General features: G+C 39.2%; 2 protein-coding genes across 9 annotated transcripts in view; one reads left to right on the forward strand and one right to left on the reverse strand.

The window, feature by feature from the left end:
• Positions 1-6,914, reverse strand: part of IKZF3 (IKAROS family zinc finger 3) — a 40,440-nt gene extending 33,526 nt beyond the window's left edge. For 2 of the 6 annotated variants that reach the window (XM_068919176.1, XM_068919175.1), the window contains exons 1-2: positions 3,188-3,311; positions 325-378 (exon numbers count right to left, since the gene is read on the reverse strand). In XM_068919176.1, the coding sequence (XP_068775277.1) occupies positions 325-378; positions 3,188-3,239 (106 nt within the window). In that variant the 5' untranslated portion in view covers positions 3,240-3,311. Of the gene's footprint in view, positions 1-324; positions 379-3,187; positions 3,312-3,608; positions 3,823-6,049; positions 6,155-6,513; positions 6,567-6,713 lie in introns of those variants that run through there. The other 4 variants (XM_068919173.1, XM_068919177.1, XM_068919172.1 and 1 more) reach the window with 4 other exon arrangements.
• A 4,204-nt stretch (positions 6,915-11,118) lies between these two features.
• Positions 11,119-17,338, forward strand: ZPBP2 (zona pellucida binding protein 2). Of its 3 annotated transcripts, XM_068919297.1 has the most exons (8): positions 11,119-11,278; positions 11,737-11,814; positions 12,730-12,855; positions 13,422-13,583; positions 14,480-14,698; positions 15,838-15,923; positions 16,520-16,697; positions 17,217-17,338. In XM_068919297.1, exons 1-8 carry the CDS (start codon positions 11,203-11,205, stop codon positions 17,312-17,314), a joined length of 1,023 nt encoding a protein of 340 aa, XP_068775398.1. In that variant the 5' UTR covers positions 11,119-11,202; the 3' UTR covers positions 17,315-17,338. The 3 variants fall into 3 exon arrangements, with proteins under 3 accessions (XP_068775398.1, XP_068775400.1, XP_068775399.1); XM_068919299.1 differs by lacking the exon at positions 13,422-13,583; XM_068919298.1 differs by lacking the exon at positions 11,737-11,814.
• The last annotated feature ends 318 nt before the right edge of the window (positions 17,339-17,656 follow it).

Below are 17,656 nucleotides of genomic sequence, written 5' to 3' on the forward strand. Positions count from 1 at the left end.
TCAGCTTTTCAAAAATGCAGTCAACGAAAAGGATCAGTTACTCTTGCATCCTTAGCAAAACTTCCATCTTTATTCTGAAAACACTCTTTTCCTACTATACAGTCTTGTTTTCTTTGGTATCATTTTTCAATCTTATACTGAACTTGCATTATTTTATTTCAATTCTGAAATATACTTTTTTTCCTTTAATGTCCATCTTCACATTTATGGCTGTTTTTCAGTTTCCTGGGAGTCTGAACAAGCTGCAATTCTTGTATTTTTCTCCACTTAAAATTATTATTTTCAGGAGAGGGTGAAAAAAATAGAACTTGAAAAGCATAGTACCTGCAGCCATTGGCTGTTCCTGAGAATTACTTAGGTCCATACCTGCCTGTGAATCTGCAAAAGACAGAGAAAAGTAGTCTGAATTGCTTAATATTTAAACCCATTCATAATATAACAGCATTCTAATCTAATATATTCCTGTTTTCCTGACATCACGCACAACTGAAAGAGCACAATTCTAAAAGAAATACCTACTAAATAATTGTTACTATTAATTGTACAACTTCGTTATACCTTGAGCATTGTCATATATGCAGAAAAGGAACCAGTATTATAACTTCTGAAAATTGTTGAACAAAATAACTTACACTGTCTATTTAATACCTCATCTTCCACCCTGTAAGCACAATATAGTGATAATAAATCTATATGAGGTGAATTTCTGTAGAGCATAAAGCATAAGATATTTCTAAATTCCTTTTTAAATAAAAAGGAAAGACTATTATCTTTACTAAGGGTACCTGATCTTAAGGGGAATGCAAATCTAATTCCAATTTAGAAATTGTGATAGAGATCATATAGCAAGAATTTAAAAATCTGTAGCGGACTACATATGTGGCCTTGTTTCCAAAAGCGCTGAGCGCTCTGTAGACCTCTTTTAAGTCAACATAAGCTGTAGACATTTACATCTCCCACTCCACTGCCTAAATTTATGTTGTTGAGTCTAATGGAGGTACAGATCTGGCCTGTCCAGATAAGCCTTTACTTGACGCCTTGCTGTCATGAGATTTCATTGAGAGCAGGGTAAATTTTCTTAACGGTGTCACAGCTACCTGCTTCCTTCCTCCTTTCTCTCCCCCTCTTTTTTTATTTAACATATCAGAAAATCTGTTATCATCTTTGTACATAAATTATAGCTCCAGGACTCAAACACATTCCTGACAGTTACATAACAGAAATACACATACAGCGGCCATGGGGTGTTAACCACTAGTGACATTTACCCCATAATTATCTATCTTTACCACCACTGCATATGGAACATTTTTGAGGTCTCTGCAACATCAAAATATAAAGCTCTATTAACTATAAAGTAAAAAAGCCTAATATCAGATGAGGCTACCCAAAAAATTCTGCATGACTAGAACTTAGGCTGATCCAACAAAATAAAAGCAAGCTCAGAAAAGAAAAAAGCAACACATCTGTCCAACAAAGGTTTTTTAAATGTCTGCTTCTGTAGTCTCCAAAATGCAAGTATTCATCTTCTATTTTTCAATAACGGGGCTAAGAGTTATATTATGTATGTAGTTCTCATTACTCTTAACTAGCTATTAGCAAAGAGCAGCAAGAAAAAAAAAAAAAGAATTTAAGGATGGGCTTATTAATGATTCAAACCATTCAGCAGTTGTCTAAACTCTTCAGAGTATAACTCCTGACTGCAGAGGAGCCGTTAAGCTATCATTAGCACTTAGGAAATGTATCCTAAAATTAAATCAGAGTTCCTATCCTTTCATGCACATTTAGCATGAATGAGAAGTTTTTCATTATGTCTCTTTTATTAGAACTAAGCATGTCACATTAACTTGTGTCATAAACAGAGTTGTGGAGTTAAATAACAAAAATGTTCAAATATTTACCAAGTCTGTATTTAAAAAAAAAAAAAAACAAAGAACTCCACGGTTGTGGCTTTTACTTTGTCTTTGTTTCATTTCATCATACTAAATAAATACTATCATACTGTTTCATTTTATGTGAAAAATGAGGTACAACGAGGCAAATGGACCAATTTATACTACAAATACTGATGGGAAAACACCAGTCAGTATATGGTAAATGAGCAAAAATCTCCTTAGTACTGATTTTATTTTACATCAATACATAGATACTTAAATCGCACAAATCTTTGTAATTATGCAAATGATTAATCTTTCAGCAAGAGAATCCAATATTCATTATTCTGAAATACTTGAATTCCATTTTAATTGCATGCAGAAGTTTTATGTAGGAGCCCCATCTGACTGACAGAGGACTGTTAACTGGTCAAAGCTCCAGGACTTAGCAAAAAGGATGCATTCCACATGCGTGCAGGTGTGGTTTCATAATTCTATCACAATTCTGGGCTTCCAAGGGTTATCAGGAGATCTTGAAAAGAAAAATTAAAGTCCCGCAGAGGCTGTTTTAAGTTAAGATAAAACTGCACCTATTTCTGTATCAATACGTTGTTTTAGAAACCATGGCATTTAAACCAGAACCTCTCCACGGCGTGTAGTTATTCCATTACACATGCATACATTGCTATAGCTTATTCAGTAAATTGTATTAGCACAAGGTAGGGTATTTCAGGACTCAAAGCAACACCACTACTAGTTAGTAAACTGTTCTTTCATGAGCACCTCTTTGAACTATAACTGCAGCATAACTGCTATAAAACGGTACTGCATTAACCACGCAATGCCATAACAGGATTTGTTTAGCCAGTTCTCAGACACAGATCTATCCAATGTGGAGCTTGTCCCTGAGTATTTATTTCTATTTGGTTGAGCATTACAAATTCCTATCCATAATGGGCTTCCGGGCACTACAATCCTTCTAAAAAGACAAGAATAATGACATAATGTATAACATTTCCCCATTGACAAATATCCCAGTCTTCATATCACTCTTAAACACATATTATCCACTCGTCTGTACCTGGTTTCTTTAGCCTTCTTTCAAAGAAGCTTCTTACAGCCTTAGTGGTCTCTCAGTATTTAACCTCAGGTCTCTTTTCTTAGTAAAGTATTTTAAGCCAAAACCTTCTCTGTGTCACGTAAATGAGCTAGGAGGAGAAGGTCTGGGAAGCTTCCATCCCCAATTCTATACAAATAATAAGACCGTATTTCTACCTAACGTTCAGAAAATCACAAACAGGGAAATCACTTACATAATACGTTAGTCTTCCCAAACTTCAAAGATATCCACTGCCTAGGGTGCATGGAAAAAATCTACTTGTCTCATGTGTATGTTGCAGCTGACGCACAATGGTGATTTACAAAGCAGAAGTAAAATTCATATGCTTTGAAACCTATCCTTAACCATCCTGTGTTCTACACCAATAGCCAAAGTGAGCAAAAATATTCAAATAGCTTATTAAAGAACTGTTATGGCATTTTAATACATAATTGTACTCATGTTTTATTCTGGCATTTGACCAGTTAAATAGAAGCAATAAAACTATCTAACTGCATTTTAACCAAAAAAATCCGTCATTTTTCCAAATAAACTATACCACTAATATCCTTCTAATATCAATACAGCAGAAAGCAGTGAAGCAGGAGGTAAAACTTGAATTATTATGGTCCTACCTGTTTGCCTCCAAAGCAAAAATCAGAACATTGCCATTGTATCACCAGCTCTATTTTTTCGATCCAACAGCATTCCAAAGGTCCAATCTTTTCCAATTCCATTCACAATTAGCCCTGCTATCACTGCACATAGAGCAAATAAGCTAGTTTCCTTGTCTTCGCATGGTCTTAAGCCAAAATAAAAATACAACGATCTGGGCCTCTGCCCTACAGTCAGACTCCCACAGCCTTATCCCTAAATCCGCACAGCAGAACCAATGTCTTTGCTATGTGCAGTGGCCAACCTCTTTTGCCTCGGCACATTTTTCACCTTCAAACTATGTTATACTCTTAAGAAGAGAAAGGCTATCTAACTTTCTGACTCAGTGGCCTTCTTCAGCATTTACAGTCTCAATGGCTTTCTGAAGAAAGTATCTAGCTCTGCTTCATCTTTGATGAAATAGGTATTTATTTTACCTTTCAGATTATATCATTGTTCCTAATAATATTTTTCTCATAATCTCAGAGAACTGTTATTAGTTTTCATTATTTTATTTGAAAGCATTCTTGTTTCTATTGCTATTCAGTTTCCTTTTAATGATTGAAATATTTCAAGTTTCATATTAAAAAAGCAGGCAAAAATGACTGCTTCCTACTTTTTTCATTCTAGCTTGTTCTGAAATGCAAGATGCATTTTGAAAAAGGCTTGAAAATTCCGACTATAGCAATATTCAGATGTTCTTTCAGCCAACATATTTCTCAGAAATAAACACTTTGTGCTTTTAATAATAGAGTCTCTAATACTCCACTACTCTTATGCACCACATATTGTTTAACATAGTATAGGCATTTTAAGGGCACGTACCATTTGAGGAAGAAATGCTGATCAGTAATATGTAACTAAGGGTAACATTTTGATTTTCACTGTAACAAAACAGCATAATCTATTCTAGTTTATGTTGTAGGAAATGATCTCTCCCCCCCCCCCCAAAAAAAAAAAAGTGGAATATCTTTTAGTAATTCAACATATTCATGGCAGTATAAAAGGTGGAAATGATTACTGGGATCTTTAGCAAAATAAACTAGTCATGCAGAGATGGGATGATGGGATTAAGTAAAGATTGCACATTCTGGCTTACTGGACCCAGTTCTGAAACACCTACTCTTGCAAGTACCCATTATCCAATCAGTAACCTGAGACTTCTCACGCTAAACACAGTGAAAAAAAAAATCAAGGAAAGAAATCTTGCTCCTTTTTCTCAATGAGAAATTTCCCCTTTATTTCAGTAGAACTACAATTTTATCGAAGACCTATGAAAACAGGGACATATAGTAGTTACTGTATCCAGAGATGTTACAGTATAACATCACCTTTTACATTAACTTCACCCCCAAACATAACCAGCTTTATTACACTTCAGACTCATTAACTGCACTTTATAAACCCCATATGCAGCACTAAAATTTAAAGGATAATTTCCACATTAACTTTTAAGTGCACAAGAAATAGGAAGACAAAAAGGTGATTTTCTTTTAATAATTACAGTTATAATGGCAGAAACATGCTCATTTTCTCAGAGATTAAAGTTACTGACACACCTAAAGAGCTTTCATCTGCCACAAAAGATGTACATTGGTCCCAACTTGATCGACTAAGAAAATTTAATTGCATTTTTAAATGCCAGACTGCTTCCAGACCCATTCTTTCAGAACATTCTTTACAGCTCTCAAGCTGTGATACTCTGAATTGAATCAGATTGTATTTAAATAATTACTTTTATAGAAACAAACATTTTTAAATCTTTAGCAAAGAGATTACATTACTTTAAAATAGACAATTGAATCTAGCTTAAAATAAACTTTTCAAGTTAGTGAGACAAGGCAGAATCTAAACACGAGCCTTTAAAATGATTTAAAATAGTACAGTAAGAATATCCACCTCTGAAATAATAAATGAGTGCCATTCTGCAAAGCTTTTTACCAGGCATGCTAAAAGTTACAGTAATTTCACCTTTCTTCAAAAGCTAATTCTGCTGTACCCCAAGATTAACTTGCAATGTGTTTCCTACTAGCTTTGAAAGTTGCATGCACTTTCTACAAGCAAAAGAAACCAACACGCCCTTTAATTCGTTAAAATCTAGAATACGAACAGTAGATAAAGCAGGCTCTAAACCCAACTTCATCATACATGTTGTGATGTTTCTGAAATTAAACACAGAAGGAAAAAAAAAAAAAAAAGCCTCGTTCGTTTCCTGTTTAATTGCAACACGCGATTAGATTTCTCCTCCAGAGGCTGCAATCTGTTTGCAGAAAGCGTTGAAGAAGGAGCAGTTTGGGACTAAACGCGAGGTCGAGCACGGGGCACACGCTACAAGCGCACCGGAGAGGGTCAGCGGGGAGGAGTGGGGGCTCCGCAAGCGGCAGCTCCTTCCCCTCGGGGAAGGAGCGGGGTCGTTTCTCACCTTCCATGCTCCGGCCGCGGCTCCCGGCTCCACGTGCCCGCCCGGGCTCGGGGACTGTCAGCGCGGGCGGCGGGAGCTCCCCGGCCTCGCCTCCCGCCCGCCGCGGGCACCGTGACATCCGGCCCGGCGCAGCGCCGGCGCTCGGCGGGCGGAGAGCGGCGCCGGGCGGCGGAGAGCGGCGCCGCCGCCGCCGGCAGGAGACCTTCCTCGGCGGAGCTGGCCATGGCTGAGCGGGCGCTTTTCGGTGGGCTCGGCCAGCAGCGCTTCGCCTCGCACACACGCACGGGCTGCGTGGCTCGCTGGGAGGGAAAGCGGTGGGGGAGCGGGTGGGGGAGGGCGAAACGTGCGTTTTTGCGGGGTGAGGAAAGCCCAGCTACTTCCTAAGATGTTGAAAAGCACCTTCAGGGCATGAGATTTACACCAGTCGAGGCGCTGCGTTCCCCTCTAGCACCTGCGCACCTTACCTGTAGCCAAGACTCCTCCAGCAGAAATCCTGGGTTGGTATCAGTGCACAGCGCTGAAAAACAGTGCAGGCAGAAGGTGAATGGCGAGGAGGGAGAGCAGGGCATATCCCTATTCTTGCACAAAACACTGAAGGGCCAAACAAAACAAACAAGCGAAACACCCCCCCCCCCCCACACACACACACACAAGAACAACACACCACGCATTGGGATGTTTTTCCAAAGAGCAGGCTTTCCAACAAGCTTCATGGGTAAGATCTTTCCCATCACTGGAGATGGATTCATGACGTGCCCTCGTAGACCTCGTAATAGGTCCCTGAACAGGCACAGGCAGGAATAGACCGAGGTAGATTGCACAGGGAGAAATCATGAAACATGAGCGTGACACTTCTCTAGGGGCTGCATGAGAGAGAGACAGAGACAGTTTTGAGTATCCAGACTCTCAGAGCTGTGACACACTGAGGCTTCTACAAAGAACCAAAAATACACAGTCTCAGGCTTGTTCTGTGTCTCAGCACTGCCAAGTGTGTCCTATTTGTTGCGGCTTTGAGGTTCCTTCAGTGCCACAGGAGTGGAAATCAAACAGCAGTTCTTTAAAGGGCTGCCCAGACTGCCTCACAAGGATTCCCCCGTGAGGTTCAGACATGCTCTCACGTTCATTGCCAAGGTCAGGATCCCATAGATTCCCAGATGCATGTCCCAGGTGAAGAGTTGTCTCCAACACATATCTCCACTTGCATATGTAACAAACAAAAAGAGCATCCTCCACTTCCTCCAGTGTCCCTGAGCACTCTTATGTGGGAAGCCATTTAACAACCCCTCCGGTGAAGGGGTTGCCAGTGACATAAATGGATCCATAACGCATTGCGAAAGTCCAGTCAAAAGAACTGCTTAGCATTCTAGGGAGTTTTTCATCTTTAAAGTCTGTAACAAGTGTTAACACCCAAAATACTGCTTGAAAGCCATATGTGTTGACTTAGCAAAGGACAATAGCTAGCCACATAAAGAGTTTAACAGAGTGACACACAACTATTTTGTATTGGCAGATTTCTGATTTTTTTTTTAATACAACATAGAGCACAGTAGTTTAATACTTTATTTGAATTTGTGTGGCAGTAGCATGCTATGATGCCAACGCACATGAAAGAACAATTTCTTTTCTATATTCTTAGTTTCCTTTGTGTGTAATTTGTCCTAATTCTGTTTACACATCATGTAGACATGCTAATGCGGTCTCACAACTGTTACACAAATGCTTTCTTTGCATTATTCTTTCATAAATGACACTCTTTGGACTGTACATTAAAATGAGATTATATTTTGGAGCTTGTTAAATGATCATTTTTGCATACCTAATATAAAAGTCTGAAAGGAAGCTCAGACTGCCCTAGGAAATTTGAGGTGTACCAGACCAACGTAGTCTTTAATTTATATGGTAGCTAAGAAATAGTAGTGCCTTTTTTTTTTTTTTTTTAAACCAAAGCCCAGAGATATTTACCAAGAAAAGGCCTAACAAGATTCTAGTTGGCCTAGATACCAAATCAGCACAAATCAGCAGAGAACATCAGTACAGAACAGTCAGTACCTGGCATGCTTTGACATCAACATATATTTTGTGCCTGGAGCTTCAGACTCTGATGAGCCAAAGAGACAACAGAGAGGAGAGAAAGAAAAAAAAAAAATCAAACCCCAAATACTTTATATGAAAGGCTCACTGATGGTTTTCATTATGACTTTAGTCAGGTGTACTTCTGGACCCCTGGAGTTATTTCTGCATCTGTTTATTACAGTTTTCTACTTGTTTCTTTATATCGAGTTTGGGGGTTGGTGTTTTTTTTTTTTTTTTTTTTTTACTTGCAACTCATTTATAGTTTTTAAACTGAGAAATGAATGTTTTGGGGTAAGGAGATCGAAAGAGATTTAATGCATATTGTTCCTTGAACACATACATTCCCACAAAGGTGTCCTACAGAAATCAGTAAGAATACTCATGCAGCTGCAAAATCTAGATGTTAATGAAATGGGTAATTAAATAGTGATCTTAGCTGATCATTTGGAAGATATGAAACTGAATGGTGTGAATGCCCATTACCATAGCTCTGGTGGGTGATAACTAGACAACGTGGAGACATGATTCTTATAGCCAGATTTGTCCTCTAATTTAAATGGTTATTTTCCCTCACATATTTACCACCACAGAAATAGAGAATTGATCATATCTTCTCTCTGCTTTTACTTCAGAGGCAGAAATCAAAAGAGCATGGGTTGCTTAGCCTATCAAAATTGGTACTGCATTCATAGCAGCCCTCCTTTGCATTGTCCCTGCTTTAGATCATTCAATTTAGAGACAAAGTTTGTGCTTTACATTCCAGATAACGCCTCTCCAGAGCCTTGTACACTGTCATTCATATGACCCTGCACTACTGGAAATGTCGCTGCATAATACCTAAGGTAACATATTTGCCTTTTTCATGATCAAACCTCTAGTCACACCATGATCAACGAGTTCACCATAGATTTTTTCCTCTTCTATAATTTTCAACTGATAGGGCTTCTAGCCACTGGCAAAAATACCTGGTACCCACACACACATTCTTTAAGCTAGCCACTTTTTGTCTGAGGTTCACAAATCTATAGCAACAATTTAATAGCCGGTAACTTAGAAATATCATACACTTTGAAAGGAATGAGTCATTTGACTAACACCACAGACCTGGAGCCTAATTATGTAGAAACCCAAAACTGCAGACAAAGCTTCATAGTAAAGATATTATTTTACAATAAGTAGCAAGTTGGATAATGAAGGGCTGTGTAGGACAGTTAAATTACAGTAGGGTATAAACATCCTTTGGAACAGAGACCGTTCAGACTGAGATATGACTAGTTTATAGCAGACACGTTAAGAACTGAATCATTTTGCCTACAGGGCATAAGTGTAAAATGTTAACTTTGAGTAAAATTGAAAACATTCAACACAGGGGAATGCTGGACTAATTGCAAAGTATTCAACAACTCAAGGGTATTAAAAATAAGAACTCTGACATATTTCTTATACTTTAGCCAGCCGGTTGAGACATAGTATCTTGGTCTAATGAAGCTCAAGGTGGGGGATACTGCTCCCCTACAACGAGAGAGAAGTGAAATAACGAGGCAGCGCACGCATTCAATAGGGCAAGGAGGTCTGAAAGATATAAAGTGAGAGGGTGACTAGTTTAAAATATCAATAGGCTTAAGTAAAGCTATCTTCTATCTGAGTATTTTCCTTCAATAATGTAATGTGTTTGAGATCTTTTTCATACTTATTTGTTTGTACCCCTTAAAGAAAATCCACAACTTGAATTCATAACTTTGTTTCATAACTTTTACATGGAAGCATTGAATTATAACTTTTACCGCTATTTATAAAAATAACTATAATTCCCTCATTGGCTGATTCCGTATTTGCTAATGCAAATACTGTTAATCTTTTTTGGGCGCTGGCATGCTCCGAAGCTGTAACATAAATATGACTTAGCTAACTACCAAAGGCTTGGCCACAATTTCTCATCTTGAGCATCTCACAATTTCCACTATGGTCAAATATAAGTACCCTTAACACCGTCTTCAGGTATGTTTTCTATATGCTATTGCAACACAATTTCTAGAAGCATATTTCTGCTTTTAGGAGTTCAGAAGTTGTAAGCAAGTCTTCTAAAGCATGCAACTGGCTTAGAAACCACAAAGTACTTGAATAAGTGCGGCATTCTGCTCTGTTTTTGAGCCAACAGGATATGCCCAGGTCTTATTTTCAGTCTTTTTTCACAACGAGCGGTAGGAATGTTTTTTGTTTTTAAGCTGCAAGTAGATCTCCCGTAACGACCTGCTCCAGAAACCACCACTTTTAAGAATATGCTGGTGTGCAAAGCTTGCAGTTACCTTGTCAAAGTTAGCAGTATTCGCAGTGTGGAGACACCAGCCAGGACGTCACTGTGGTTACAGGGCAGTTTCTGTGTGTGTGGAGCGGAGATGCAGGCCACAGCCAATACCTCCACCTATTTCCCCCCCTCCCCATAGTTTCCAGCTGCGTGGGCTAGGAAAGGAAACAGCACTTCTGAGCGCTGGCACACAAAAATAGATCTCACCGCGCGCTCTGGAAGAGCGGCGTGGAAGTTTTCCTACCACGGGGTGCAGCCGCACGGGACCCCCCAGGAGGGCGGCTGGCACCCACAAAGCGGGAACACCCTTCGCTAGCCGAGCACCCTGGAGGCCTGCGGGGTGCGAAGGGCAAAAAAAAAAAAAAAAAAGGAAAAGGAAAAAAACACCACCACCACACAAACAAGGGCGGGGAGAGGGTGTGGGTGGGGAAGGGGGGGAGTGCGTGGAAAAGGAAAGCAGCGTCGGAGCGAGCCGGGGACCCCTGAGGCGTTTTGGTTCCCTACCAGAAGGGCTCGGGCCAAAAACCGCCGCCGGCTGCGCGCGCCCGAGGAGGGCGGCGGCGCCCTGTCAGGAAAGGGCGGGAAGGCGGAGGGCGCGCGGAAAGGGCGGGAAGGGCCGTTAGCGCGCGCGCGCGCACCCCCCCCTTCTCCCCTCCCGCCCCGCCCCGCCGCCTCGCGCGCGCGGCGCCGGGCGAGGCGGGAAGGGCGGTTGGCGTCGCGCGGCGGCGGCGGCGGCCGTTGGCGCTCGGCGCGGCTGCTGCCCGGCCCTCTCGCCATGCCCGAGCCGCTGCGCTTCCCCGCCTGGGGCCTCCTAGGGCTGGCGGCGGTGGTAGCGCCTGCTTTGGCTCAAGGTAAAGCGGGAAGGACCGCTGTGAAGAGGGGGGGGGGCTTTCCGAGCAGCCCCCGCGCAGGGGGGGGACGTTGTTCTCCTCAGCGCTCCTCTGTGGGGCTCCCGCCGCCAGCCGAGCGGTGGCTTCCTCAAGGATCTCCTCAGCAGTCCGCGTGAAAACCCCTGGCTTTCTAGTTACATTTTGGAACCTTTTTTTTTTTTTCCTCTCTCCTTTCCCCCCTTTTTGAGGGGAGGAGAAAGGCTCAGCTAATTTGGAACCCCCTAGATTCAGGATAGGTTTGCAACCCTGGCACTGAAGCAGCTAAAACTGATAATTCAGCAACACGCGGGAGCCCTGTTTTTAAGAAAAGGGGAAGGAGCGCAAGACAGGAGGAGGAAACTCCCTAGAACAAAATAGGAGGGCTAACAATTAGGTGCTTAGACTTCTCTTAATAACTTCGTAAGTCCTTTTCTCTACAGAGAGAGCTGTAATTGAGAAAGAATATTCCGTTGATATATTTAAAAAGAATCATATTTATGGCAACATCAGACGAGAAGGTAAATTTGCTTTGTGTATTTCAGTCTTACTAGACTTTTTAAATGGAATTTATGTACAGTGGTAACGCATATAAGCAATACTACAGGTGGAAGTGATATGAAATCTGTTATACCAGACCTTTTCAGTCATAATTATGTACAAGTAGGTATATGTGAACAGCTAGAGAAAGCGTATCTCAGATGAAGTGGGAAAATATATAATTTTCCTATTTTATTGCAGTTCTTTATTTTCTTCCAACTGAATTAATATAACCTTTTTGTTCCACAAGAAGTTTCCTATCATGTTTCATCTGCCTGTTAAAGTTATATGAATAGATTGAGGTGAGCAAATTGAGTTTTGGATGTGACATTAAATACCTCATGACAGAAATATTGAATCCTAAATTGTTAATATATTTTTCAAGAATAACAAATCTGAAGTAGCAGTTGGCAACTTATGCTATTTATAAGTAGTGCCATCATAATGGCAACTTTTAATACAACCTAGTTGTGGTGCTGGAGACTCCAGAATATGATTCGGATGGTATACAATGATTGGGGTTGTGGATTTAGAAATACATTTCTCCTGTGGTGCTACTCCAAGCACTTGTGAGCATTTAATATCAGAAGGAGGGCTGTCCAGTCAGCAGCTCAACTGCAGACTTAAAGTCTGCTATATGTGACCTTGAAACTTGGTCTGTGTGGGACTAAGTGTTCGACATATAGTCAGCACCAGCCACATTGTGGACAGTTCCTTAAGAGTAGTAATAGCAAATACAGATCAAAGATCAATATAATGCTAAATTCATTTTCCATGCTGGGACTTGAAAAGTATAAAATTAAACACATATTTGAAAGAGGTATTTTGTTAATTTCATTAAAAAACTTTCATTAAATTTCATGTCAGCTCATTTACCTTGTTCTCTTGTATTGCAGTTAATGTGTACGTTAAAATGTTTACAAATAGCCCATTTCTAGTATGTATGGATTTAGCCCTTTCTCAAGAAGAGGTAATAGATCCCAACTATTTGTGGATTGGTCCAGATGGAAAAAATTTAGAAGGTTAGTTACTTTGTCCTGACTACAACTTATTTTCACTCCTCCTACCTTAGCCATTTTTTCCAGTCAGTCCTATGAGTTTTTACAGTACTCTGTCACATGCTTAGAAACAGCCTCTACCTCCTGGGGGGAGGGGATGGGAACTAGGAAAACATGCTGAGACAGAAAACAAACTACTTCTCCACTATTTACAAGGGGGGAAAAAGCCAACCACAAATGGCTAAATAGATTTCTGTATACGCAGTCACATATTTTCCTTTGTTTCTGTTGATGCTGTCCTGCATCAACCCATCTGGTGGGTCCAAATAGTCATGTAGTCCTTTGTCAATTTTTTCCACAAGCTCTGACATTTAGACTATGTTTCCTTTCTCCCTCTAAATTTTCAAATGCTTGAGATAAAAGGAAACTTGCAATAAGTCCTAAAGTTCCTCAACTATAGGCTGTTTCAGACCAACATGAATCAGTATATCATTATGTACAAGAGCAAGTTATCTTTAAGTGTTCTAAAAGAGTACAGCATCAAAAACCAAATATTTCCAGTAATCAGGTATTTCCTGTTTCGGTTCTAGGGCAAATATATGTGAATCTTACAGAAACAGGAAAGCTGATGGTGATAGGTTTTAAGGAGTCTATGTCTGGAGCCTACACTTGCACTCTTTCTCACAAAATCCTTGAAACCGATACACAGGACGAGAGAGAAATGTTTGAGGCATACAAATTTATGGTATATGGTAAGATCACCAGTTTACTAGTGAGCTAATACACGTAGCTTTTGTAATTTGGTGGTTTTATGAAGCGTGTGTTTATGTCAAGGTTTGACAAACAGAATTAGTTAACGTTTTATCCCAGAGTAAAAATAGTCTGTCAAATACCTTCCCAATTTTGGAAAAAGCTTAAATAACAGCTACCAAGAACGCATGGTGACCTGAAGAACGAAGTAATCTCTACCCTTGACAAGAACAAGGTGAACTACAATAACTCCAGTGACACCCGCGATCAGAAAAGGAAACTCGGGTCTGAGCACAGTCTCCTTCTAGAGAAAGGACCAAACTGAGAACATATGCTCATGCAGAGCAAGCCTTCTGACCCAATTGTTCGAGCTGTACACTTAGCTGTACACTTCTTCCACCATTTGTAACAACGGTTCATGAGTATCACTTCTCTACCCACCAAATAACACTTCCAAGAAATGATTAAAAGAGAAAACGCATTCCCTTTTTTCAATCATTTTTAAAGCATTCACTCCCAAACTGCAATTGCATAGGATATTTTTTCATAATTCCCATGCATTTTAGTAACATAAGTTTATAGATTCTAAAATGGCCTTGCTAGTTCTGCATTTATTTTAGTTTTACCATTTTTCTCTTTTAATATTTGGGAGCAGAGCCTCACAACCTAAGCACATAGGTTTCCTGTATATTTCCAACTAAATGTCTCTTACTATATGAGTCAGCTAAAAGATAGGTTTTTTTTCTGTTATGGTTAATGAGTAAACTTTATTTACTTGTTTACTTCTAAATAAAAGTTCATATTTAAGAAATAAAGTGCATTGATATAGATAAGGTACTGTGTAAGATAAAAATCTGTAATTACATTGCTGTACTCATTCACAAATCATTTTTTTAAGCATACAGGGAACCCGACTATGCATACAAGATAACTGTTCGCTTTACTACAAAGGAATGCAAGCTAGTAGCTAATGACAAGTTCTTTGAGGAACTGAAGATAATCTTGGACAATATAATCTCTGATCTGGCATGCCATGTCATAGATCCATCCTATAAATGCCATTCTGTCAAGAAACCAAAGCACAGCCTCCTGTATGAGCTATTTGTTACTTTTCAAGGTAAGAGATTTCAGTGTTTGGGAGGAATTCTTTTATTTTAAAAGCAACCAAGGAGTAGTATAAACAACATCTGAAATTATATTCGTCAAGTGTACCTTCCAAAGTTGTTTCCCCGCTTTCTTTTGGACTCCCTGTATTTTTTCTTAGTAGCCCACAGATGGAGCTAAAATGCAGTTTATATGTTGAGTTTGTAATAGTGTACTTCTTAAAAAGTAGCATTAGTTACTAAGGTGTAAGGTGTATAGTTTGAAAGAATTGTTGAAAGGAGGCAATGGATAATGTGTCTTGATTCTTCATTAATGCAATTGTAAAAGGAAAAGAGTCGTTAAAAAAATCAAATAACGAAAAATGAATATAAGTCTGTGACCTCTGTGGTTTTGCTTGATTCTAGGAAATTGCACAGAGATTAAAAACAAGAGCTTCACAGTTCCCTTATGTTAATACCGATGAGGCTGTATTGCCTTGCAAAACAGGTTAAATCAACTCTGATGGCTGCCCTAAGTTAGAGATGTTGTGTCACTGGGGAAAGGAAATTGTTCATGAGTACTTCAACCACATTTTCTTCTGCCTATATTCTCATCATGTGCCAAGAGGAACCCATCCCAGTGGGTTATGGAACGGTTTTGTGGCCATTTTACATCAAAGTGAATGAACGTTCAGCACAAATCAAAGACCAAAAGCTTTAAAGTTCAGATAAGACTTTAGTCCTTTCTATAATCTGAGGGTACTATGTGAGAATTTAATTCTGTTGTCTCCCTGTCTTCTTCTCATATTTTTCTCCATTATTTTTATTGGTAAACCTCAGTGACGCTTCCTGGAATGATGTGACTAAGTAAACGGATAGAAATCACCAGAACCATTTTCAAATTCAGATGCATCCAGTTAAGAGAAGTTTCAAAATGTGAACACTGTCTTGACTAGGGACAGTGACAGATGTAAGAAAGTTACCATTCTACACAGATTAGAAGCATTACTGAGAGGCTACAGTAAGATGAGTACCATACCATGCTAAAAGCAATAATAAATATTACTTATTTGTCAATGTTTTCCAACATTAACCTTGAAGATACATATGGATACATGCAGCGTAATGTATTCGTCAAGATACGTACATGAACATATCTTTTTCTCCCCCATAGTAAATCCTTTTGCACCAGGATGGGAAGAAGTTTGCAACCAGCTTCCTTATGATTGTGAAGATGCTACAAACATGAGAGTTCAAGAGGTTGTGTCAACCGCCTTTTGTCTTCTCTGCATATTAAACATGAATCTCTACTTTAGCATCTACAGAGCTGACTCATAATAATCCAACTCCTCCCAATATTTTTTGAATTAATAGCACTGTAAATAATGGTTCATGGTTTTCTAGTAATTCAATCCAAGATGGAAAATTGTTTTTAAAAGTCAGATTGATCCAAATTTTGTTGAAGACAAAAAGAAAAGACTTAATCTTGTTTATATTTACTTCATATTAATCTTTCATAAGAAAGATTAAGATAAGATTAGTATATTAGTATACTGTACTTCAAGTCCCCTAAATATTTGAGTTATGATTTGGTAAATGGAATATAGTTGAAAAATAAATCTGCTACAGCTGATATCTAAAATCTATCATCTCTAGCTTCTTAATGTGTATATATGTCATCACACTGCATACTGGGTCTGATTCTAGGCCCTCTGAAGCCAAGGGAAGACTCCAGTTAAGGTGACAGGTCAGTGTATGTGGGATCAGGAATATAAAGTACTTGCTGATAGTGAGATTTTATTTTTTCTTGATTAAGAATATCTTTTTATTCTTCTTCCAATGTTTCTAAATTTTAGGCAAGAGATCGTATTGAAGAGTTTTTTAATAAACAGGCATATGCTTTGAAGCATGACTTTCAAACTCTTCCTACAATACACTATGTGGACCACAGTTTTGAAGTTATTCGCATTGACAGCTGTCGACCAGGTTTTGGGAAAAACGATATCACCCACAATGACTGCGCTAGTTGCTGTGGTAAATATAAGATACGTTAATTTAAATTTTGGATGTTAGCCCTGATCACAGCTTCCTCAGAGGAAGCTTTTTTAAATAACACTTTGAAACATATTTCCTTTCATCTTTTGGAAAGACATTCAAATCGCAGATTAAAAAGTGATAGAAATGCAAAAGCAAGCTAGTAGTTTTGAAACATTTGTTAGTGAGTTAGGAGAGAGAACTATTTCCAAATAGAGTAAATGGAAGCAGTGAAGTGCCTTCTTCCAGGTCATTGGTCAGTGACAGTATTCAGGCTATAGGATAAATAAGAAAACGTTACCTTAATGGTACTGCTGCTGGAAAATATTCTGTTATTTTAAAAGATCTGCTTAGCAGCGCCTAGTTCTAGTTCTGGATGTAGGGTTATTGAAGGAAAGGCATTCTGAAGAACATCTCATTTACAGTGTTCTGTAGGCATGTAGTATTATCCAATGGTCATGGTCCCTGTCTGGGGTAAAGGGAAGTGACAAAAATACTGTAAATGTGTTTTATTTGCAGTGGTTTGTGATCCTGGAACATACAGTCCTAACAATGAAGTGACCTGCCGAACTTGTGTAAGAACTGAAATCAAACAGTATGGAGCAAAATCTTGCTAATAAACTTAGAAAAATAAAATTGGAAACGGAATAGAAGTTGTGAGAGCATTGTTTTTTGTGATGTCCCTTTTCTTTTTAGTTAGCAGTTCTGGAAACCTACACTTATTGGTGAACAGTAGCCAAACCCCATCATTCACGAAGCCCTATGTTTTTTTAATAATCTAAGTGGTTCCTGAATACAGAAAAGTGTAAAAAAGCACTCATGCAAAGTAAAGTAATTCAATGTAAAAAAAAGAATATAAAGAAAATTATGAAGTTTGCCATGTGGCTTTTAGTGGAAAAAAGCCTGGTTCTCAGTGGTGACACCAAACAAGCCACAGCCGTGCACTGTAGTTTGCTCAG

Source organism: Struthio camelus, chromosome 25 (assembly GCF_040807025.1).
Source record: "Struthio camelus isolate bStrCam1 chromosome 25, bStrCam1.hap1, whole genome shotgun sequence".
NCBI classification, from domain to species: Eukaryota; Metazoa; Chordata; class Aves; order Struthioniformes; family Struthionidae; genus Struthio; species Struthio camelus.

Excerpts from the sequence above, each read along its gene's own strand:
- ZPBP2 (XM_068919297.1), top strand. The coding sequence starts at position 11,203 with ATGCCCGAGCCGCTGCGCTTCCCCGCCTGGGGCCTCCTAGGGCTGGCG. Across the intron at positions 12,856-13,421 it reads AGATGGAAAAAATTTAGAAG|GGCAAATATATGTGAATCTT; the intron begins GTTAGTTACTTT and ends TTTCGGTTCTAG. Across the intron at positions 16,698-17,216 it reads TGACTGCGCTAGTTGCTGTG|TGGTTTGTGATCCTGGAACA; the intron begins GTAAATATAAGA and ends TTTTATTTGCAG.